This window comes from Oncorhynchus tshawytscha, linkage group LG05 (assembly GCF_018296145.1).
Source record: "Oncorhynchus tshawytscha isolate Ot180627B linkage group LG05, Otsh_v2.0, whole genome shotgun sequence".
Classification (NCBI taxonomy): Eukaryota; Metazoa; Chordata; class Actinopteri; order Salmoniformes; family Salmonidae; genus Oncorhynchus; species Oncorhynchus tshawytscha.
The window spans coordinates 3,419,973-3,427,472 of NC_056433.1; the positions used below are offsets into that span (position 1 = coordinate 3,419,973).

Here is a 7,500-nt window from a genome sequence, read left to right on the forward strand (position 1 = left end):
TTGACAGATACGTGATAGATACGTGATAGATACGCAGAAGATGAATGTGCAAGTAGAGATACTGGGGTGCAAAGGAGCAAAATCAATAAATAAATACAGTATGGGGATGAGGTAGTTGGATGGGCTGTTTACAGATGGGCTATTTACAGATGGGCTATGTACAGGTGCAGTGATCTGTGAGCTGCTCTGACAGCAGTTGCTTGAAGTTAGTGAGGGAGATATGAGTCTCCAGCTTCAGTGATTTTTGCAGTTCGTTCCAGTCATTGGCAGCAGAGAACTGGAAGGAAAGGCAGCCAAAGGAGGAATTGGCTTTGGGGCTGACCAGTGAGATATACCTGTGGGAGCGCGTGCTGTGGGTGGGTGCTGCTATGGTGACCAGTGAGCAGAGATAAGGTGGGGCTTTACCTATCAGAGACTTGTAGATGACCTGGAGCCAGTGGGTTTAGCGACAAGTATGAAGAGAGGGCCAGCCAACGAGAGAGTACAGGTCGCAGTGGTGGGTAGTAGCTGGGGCTTTGATGACAAAACGGATGGCACTATGATAGACTGCATCCAGTTTGCTGAGTAGAGTGTTGGAGGCTATTTTGTAAATGACATCGCCGAAGTCGAGGATCGGTAGGATAGTCAGTTTTACGAGGGTATGTTTGGCAGCATGAGTGAAGAATGCTTTGTTGCGAAATAGGAAGCCAATTCTAGATTTAATTTTGGATTGAGATGCTAAATGTGGGTCTGGAAGGGGAGTTTACAGTCTAACCAGACACCTAGGTATTTGTAGTTGTCCACCTATTTTAAGTCAAAACCGTCCAGAGTAGTGATGCTGGGCGGGCGGGCAGGTGCGGGCAGCTATCGGTTGAAGAGCATGCATTTAGTTTTACTTGCATTGAAGAGCAGTTGGAGGCCACGGAAGGAGAGTTGTATGGCATTGAAGCTCGTCTGGAGGTTAGTTAGCACAGTGTCCAAAGAAGGGCCAGAGGTATACAGCATGGTGTCATCTGTGTAGAGGTGGATCAAAGACTCACCAGCAGTGAGAGCGACATCATTGACGAATACAGAGAAGAGAGTCTGCCTGATAATTTAACCCTGTGGCGCCCCCATAGAGACTGCCAGAGGTCCGGACAACAGGCCCTCCGATATGACACACTGAACCCTATCAGAGAAGTAGTTGGTGAAACAGGCGAGGCAGTCATTTGAGAAACCAAGGCTGTCGAGTCTGCCGATGAGGATGTGGTGATTGACAGAGTCGAAAGCCTTGGCCAGGTCGATGGAGACGGCTGCACAGTAATGTCTCTTATCGATGGAGGTTATGATGTCATTTAGGACCTTGAGCGTGGCTGAAGTGCACCCATTACCAGCTCTGAAACCGGATTGCATAGCGGAGAAGGTACGGTGGGATTCGAATTGGTCGGTGATCTGTTTGTTCACTTGGCATTTGAAGACTTTAGAAAGGCAGGGCAGGATGGATATAGGTCTGTAACAGTTTGGGTCTAGAGGCAGGGCAGGATGGATATAGGTCTGTAACAGTTTGGGTCTAGAGGCAGGGCAGGATGGATATAGGTCTGTAACAGTTTGGGTCTAGAGGCAGGGCAGGATGGATATAGGTCTGTAGCAGTTTGGGTCTAGAGGCAGGGCAGGATGGATATAGGTCTGTAACAGTGTGGGTCTAGAGGCAGGGCAGGATGGATATAGGTCTGTAACAGTTTGGGTCTAGAGGCAGGGCAGGATGGATATAGGTCTGTAACAGTTTGGGTCTAGAGGCAGGGGCAGGATGGATATAGGTCTGTAACAGTTTGGGTCTAGAGGCAGGGCAGGATGGATATAGGTCTGTAGCAGTTTGGGTCTAGAGGCAGGGCAGGATGGATATAGGTCTGTAGCAGTTTGGGTCTAGAGGCAGGGCAGGATGGATATAGGTCTGTAACAGTTTGGGTCTAGAGGCAGGGCAGGATGGATATAGGTCTGTAACAGTTTGGGTCTAGAGGCAGGGCAGGATGGATATAGGTCTGTAACAGTTTGGGTCTAGAGGCAGGGCAGGATGGATATAGGTCTGTAACAGTGTGGGTCTAGAGGCAGGGCAGGATGGATATAGGTCTGTAACAGTTTGGGTCTAGAGGCAGGGCAGGATGGATATAGGTCTGTAACAGTTTGGGTCTAGAGGCAGGGCAGGATGGATATAGGTCTGTAACAGTGTGGGTCTAGAGGCAGGGCAGGATGGATATAGGTCTGTAACAGTTTGGGTCTAGAGGCAGGGCAGGATGGATATAGGTCTGTAACAGTTTGGGTCTAGAGGCAGGGCAGGATGGATATAGGTCTGTAACAGTTTGGGTCTAGAGGCAGGGCAGGATGGATATAGGTCTGTAACAGTGTGGGTCTAGAGGCAGGGCAGGATGGATATAGGTCTGTAGCAGTTTGGGTCTAGAGGCAGGGCAGGATGGATATAGGTCTGTAACAGTTTGGGTCTAGAGGCAGGGCAGGATGGATATAGGTCTGTAACAGTGTGGGTCTAGAGGCAGGGCAGGATGGATATAGGTCTGTAACAGTTTGGGTCTAGAGGCAGGGCAGGATGGATATAGGTCTGTAACAGTTTGGGTCTAGAGGCAGGGCAGGATGGATATAGGTCTGTAACAGTTTGGGTCTAGAGGCAGGGCAGGATGGATATAGGTCTGTAACAGTTTGGGTCTAGAGGCAGGGCAGGATGGATATAGGTCTGTAACAGTTTGGGTCTAGAGGCAGGGCAGGATGGATATAGGTCTGTAACAGTTTGGGTCTAGAGGCAGGGCAGGATGGATATAGGTCTGTAACAGTTTGGGTCTAGAGGCAGGGCAGGATGGATATAGGTCTGTAACAGTTTGGGTCTAGAGGCAGGGCAGGATGGATATAGGTCTGTAACAGTGTGGGTCTAGAGGCAGGGCAGGATGGATATAGGTCTGTAACAGTTTGGGTCTAGAGGCAGGGCAGGATGGATATAGGTCTGTAACAGTTTGGGTCTAGAGGCAGGGCAGGATGGATATAGGTCTGTAACAGTTTGGGTCTAGAGGCAGGGCAGGATGGATATAGGTCTGTAACAGTTTGGGTCTAGAGGCAGGGCAGGATGGATATAGGTCTGTAACAGTTTGGGTCTAGAGGCAGGGCAGGATGGATATAGGTCTGTAACAGTTTGGGTCTAGAGGCAGGGCAGGATGGATATAGGTCTGTAACAGTTTGGGTCTAGAGGCAGGGCAGGATGGATATAGGTCTGTAACAGTTTGGGTCTAGAGGCAGGGTAGGATGGATATAGGTCTGTAGCAGTTTGGGTCTAGAGGCAGGGCAGGATGGATATAGGTCTGTAGCAGTTTGGGTCTAGAGGCAGGGTAGGATGGATATAGGTCTGTAGGTCTGTAACAGTTTGGGTCTAGAGGCAGGGCAGGATGGATATAGGTCTATAACAGTTTGGGTCTAGAGGCAGGGCAGGATGGATATAGGTCTGTAGCAGTTTGGGTCTAGAGGCAGGGTAGGATGGATATAGGTCTGTACCAGTTTGGGTCTAGAGGCAGGGCAGGATGGATATAGGTCTGTAACAGTTTGGGTCTAGAGTGTCACCCCCTTTGAAGAGGGGGATGACCACGGCAGCTTTCCAATCTTTTGGGGATTTCAGACGATACGAAGGAGAGGTTGAACAGGCTAGTAATAAGCGTTGCAACAATTTCGGCAGATAATTTTAGAAAGAAAGGGTCCAGATTGTCTAGCCCGGCTGATTTGTAGGGGTCCAGATTTTGCAGCTCTTTCAGAACATCAGCTGTCTGGATATGGGTGAAGGATAAGCAGGGGGGGCTTGGGCAAGTTGCTATGGGGTGCAGGGCAGTTGATCGGGGTAGCCAGGTGGAAAGCATGGCCAGCAGTGGAAAAATGCTTCTTGAAATTCTCAATTATTGTGGCTTTATCAGTAGTGACAGTGTTTCCTAGCCTCAGTGCAGTGGGCAGCTGGGAGGAGGTGCTCTTATTCTCCATGGACTTTCCAGACCTTACAGACCAAGAACCTTAGCCATTCGGAATGAATGCTTAAACTTACATTTTAGTTTCATTTTCGCAGAGTTTGACTGACTGCTAAGATTTGGCACCACATGGCATAATTAAAATGTCAAGTCATGGCATAATTGTGTTACCGTAGTTTAAGTATTCGGTTGTGCTGATACACAATATCATTAAGGAGCCTTAACCATTGGCATTTTATTGCTTTGAAATGTATAGGAATGAAGGATGTAGGTTGTTGTCAGTCTGGTGTAGAAGGATTGGTGTACTCCGTTATATCACCAGCTGGGTGTTCTGTGTGCAAGGACTTTCGAATGTTCGTTTTATTTCTACATGTTGTTTCATAAAGAAAGGAAGCATATCTTCTCCACATTAAATCGAGTTAAGGAGTCATTTAGTAATTTTAGCCTTTATTTAACTTGGTAAGTCAGTTATTACTGCATTGTCGGAACTAGAAGCACAAGCATTTCGCTACACTCGCATTAACATCTGCTAACCATGTGTATGTGACAAATAAAATTTTATTTGATTTGAAGAACAAAATCGTATTTACAATGACGGCCTACCAAAGGCAAAAGGCCTCCTGCAGGGACGGGGGCTGGGATTAAAAATAAATATATATATAAAATATGTAAATCAAAGCTTTTGTAGCAGAGAATGTTTTATATAGGGAGGACATCTATCAGTAAATGCCCTGTTGGATCCACATGTTTTATATACAAACCGTCCACGGAGGACACCAGTATCGCTGCTTGGTACTACATTCCCTTTGGATGGTAAGTATCGCTGCTTGGTACTACATTCCCTTTGGATGGTAAGTATTGCTGCTTGGTACTATTACTCTATTTAATAGAGAGAAGGCAACAACAACAAAAAACAGGGAAAATGTGTACTTTGTACATGAAACACCATTTACCACCACCATGCTAGAGTAGGTAATGCTAGTCCCGGTTGTTGCATGTCACTTTCAGCCAATCAATTATTTTTCCCGCCTTCTTGCCATGAAATTGAGTTGAGGAAATTGATGCCTTTGCAGTTGAATGGAGAATGTGTAATGTAAGGAATTGGTCCACGGGGAATAAATGAATACATTCCCTTTGGAAGGTAAGTTGAAACTGCTCAATATCGCCATCTACCGGGCTTTGGTCCATCTGCCGGGGTTTTCGGTGACCCGGTTTTAACATGGTTTGTTAAATAATGTGGAGCTGATAAGAGGTCTTGTTTAAGCTCTGCTCTCAACGAAAACTTTCTTTCTTTCCCACCTCTACTTGTTGAGTCAGTCCGTTGCTCTGATCTGCTCTGGGAGAAATAGGTAACATGATAAGATGAGGACCACTACGGAACTAAAAGGTTGGTGTCGAATAGGAAAAGTGATTTGAATGATTGCCTCGGGCTTGTTGATAAGGATGGATCTTAACTTTGTTACTCTTTTCTGCTAATATCTGGGATAGTTTTTCTGTTGCTATGACCTCTATGCTATATCTCTGTCCTGGATCCACTATTGTTTTATTAACTTGGGTATTAACATGAACATCGATTGATTGGGGATTAAACGACTTCTGACCCGATAATCTATTTTAAAAAGATGCGCGTTGCATATGCGAACAGCTGTTAGGCCGAGTGATATTCTCTCTTCAATGTCACTCGAAATTAGTTTTTTTTCTTCCAGCTTTAATCTGAAAGATAAACTTTCTCTGTCTCTGCCCTGGCCTAGGATTGAAGGCATGACCGAGGAAAGTAAATGATTTAGGCGAGATACCAGGTGAAGTCGTTATGAAACCTTCCCAAACTGAGACAGACAGCCAGCGTTGGAAATATTCCGTTATGTAAATGTGCATAACAGCACTCTGTCCCTCCTCAAAACAAAAGAACTGTTCATTACATTTCATTAGTTAGTTGTTATATCATCACAATGTTGGTGTTTTGTGCTTAAGACCCAGAACAATCAATGTCCTATTTATTTGACACCCGGCGTTTTTTCTCCTTCTTTGCCCTTTCCCGTTAGGTTCGTGATCTGAATGTAGGAGAGCTTGTATTTTTCCAGCGGCTTTTCTTGGCATTTGTCCGCTCAACCCCCCTCCTCCCAACCCTCTCCGCTAACGCCGCTCCTCCCTAGTCTTTTGTAGGCTATATCAGGAAACATGCGTCACCGGGAGACACTTTTATCGATGTTGTATTAAGAATTGTCAAGAGAGTGAAGTTGACATGACCAGATGGACCGGAAGGATATCACTTTCTTTCTCACTGATACACCGGGCAGCTCCACCGTACAGGCTACAGGTTCCTCACTTGTCATTCTGTCTCGTGCGTTTCCCTGCGTGTGTGTGTGTCCAGGGACAACTTTCAATTATTCACACTTAACACAGAAGTAAGTCTGGGATGTGTAATGTGTACGCTATCGACTTTTAATTTGTTTACCGTACCAGGTTACTACAGGTTATGTTCTCGTGGTGTAAATATATTTTCATTCATATACAATGAAGTTAGTTGTAATTTGGCAGCACATGTGGATGGCATTAGAATATATCTGTTTGGTTTTATATTAACCCTAAATACTTAGTTTACTCTCGGTCTACAATGACCATTGTAATATCTGAACATGTCGCACAGCTGATGCTCTGGAAAATTCCTGCAACTCTTGTTTGCAATTTGCACAATAGTTCATAGTTCTTTCAGCTGACTATGGACGTAGGACTCTTCCCTCCCCATTATTTTGTTACGCTGTACTCTGATGCCTATATGCCGACCTTGGGGCGCGGTAGATATCGAGCGTCCGTTTGAACGCAAACGCCTTCGTAACTGAAACGCGGATTTGTTAACCAACGTCACCGTCGACCGCGCGAAACGCATGTTTAATGCCGCATTCATGTGCCAATCGGAACTAGGAAACTCTGAAACGTCTGACTTGCAAACGGATTGTATTTAAACAGGTGACACGTTCAACGAATCAGCAAAGTATGACACTCGAACAACGCCCTCCCCGTGCGGCTCGACGTCAGGACACGTCCTTCTGGGGTCCCTCCTCTCTTTCCTGTGCTATAGAAGTAGTTTAACACACAGCCATTTCAGTACAGTAGCGCTCTGAACTACCACAGAGCAGGAGTTTAACCCTGGGATTTTATCAGACAGATTATAGCCTGCAACCATGACAGTAATAAGAGAGAGAGACTGGTCTTTGTTGATGACCTATTCCAAAACAGGAGGACTAGGAGCTTTACTCACTGGTAGGATTACTAGAGAGAGAGAATATATTTTACTGTGGGTTTTCCATCTTTTACTGTGGGTTTTCCATCTTTTTCTGTGGGTTTTCCATCTTTTACTGTGGGTTTTCCATCTTTTTCTGTGGGTTTTTCATCTTTTTCTGTGGGTTTTTCATCTTTTACTGTGGGTTTTTCATCTTTTACTGTGGGTTTTTCATCTTTTTCATGCTTTCCCCTTCTCTTTTGCTGTTCTTTCTTGCAGCTTTCATGAAACAGAGAAGAATGGGGCTGAATGACT

General features: G+C 45.6%; 1 protein-coding gene across 1 annotated transcript in view; it reads left to right on the forward strand.

Moving 5' to 3' along the window:
- Window positions 1–5,185: 5,185 nt before the first annotated feature.
- The window catches only part of sgk1 (serum/glucocorticoid regulated kinase 1), a 7,140-nt gene continuing 4,825 nt past the window's right edge, over window positions 5,186–7,500 (forward strand). The window contains 2 exon segments of the mRNA XM_042321343.1: window positions 5,186–5,352; window positions 7,465–7,500. The exon segment at window positions 7,465–7,500 is cut by the window's right edge and continues 43 nt beyond it. Coding sequence (XP_042177277.1) covers window positions 5,328–5,352; window positions 7,465–7,500 — 61 coding nt within the window. The 5' untranslated portion in view covers window positions 5,186–5,327.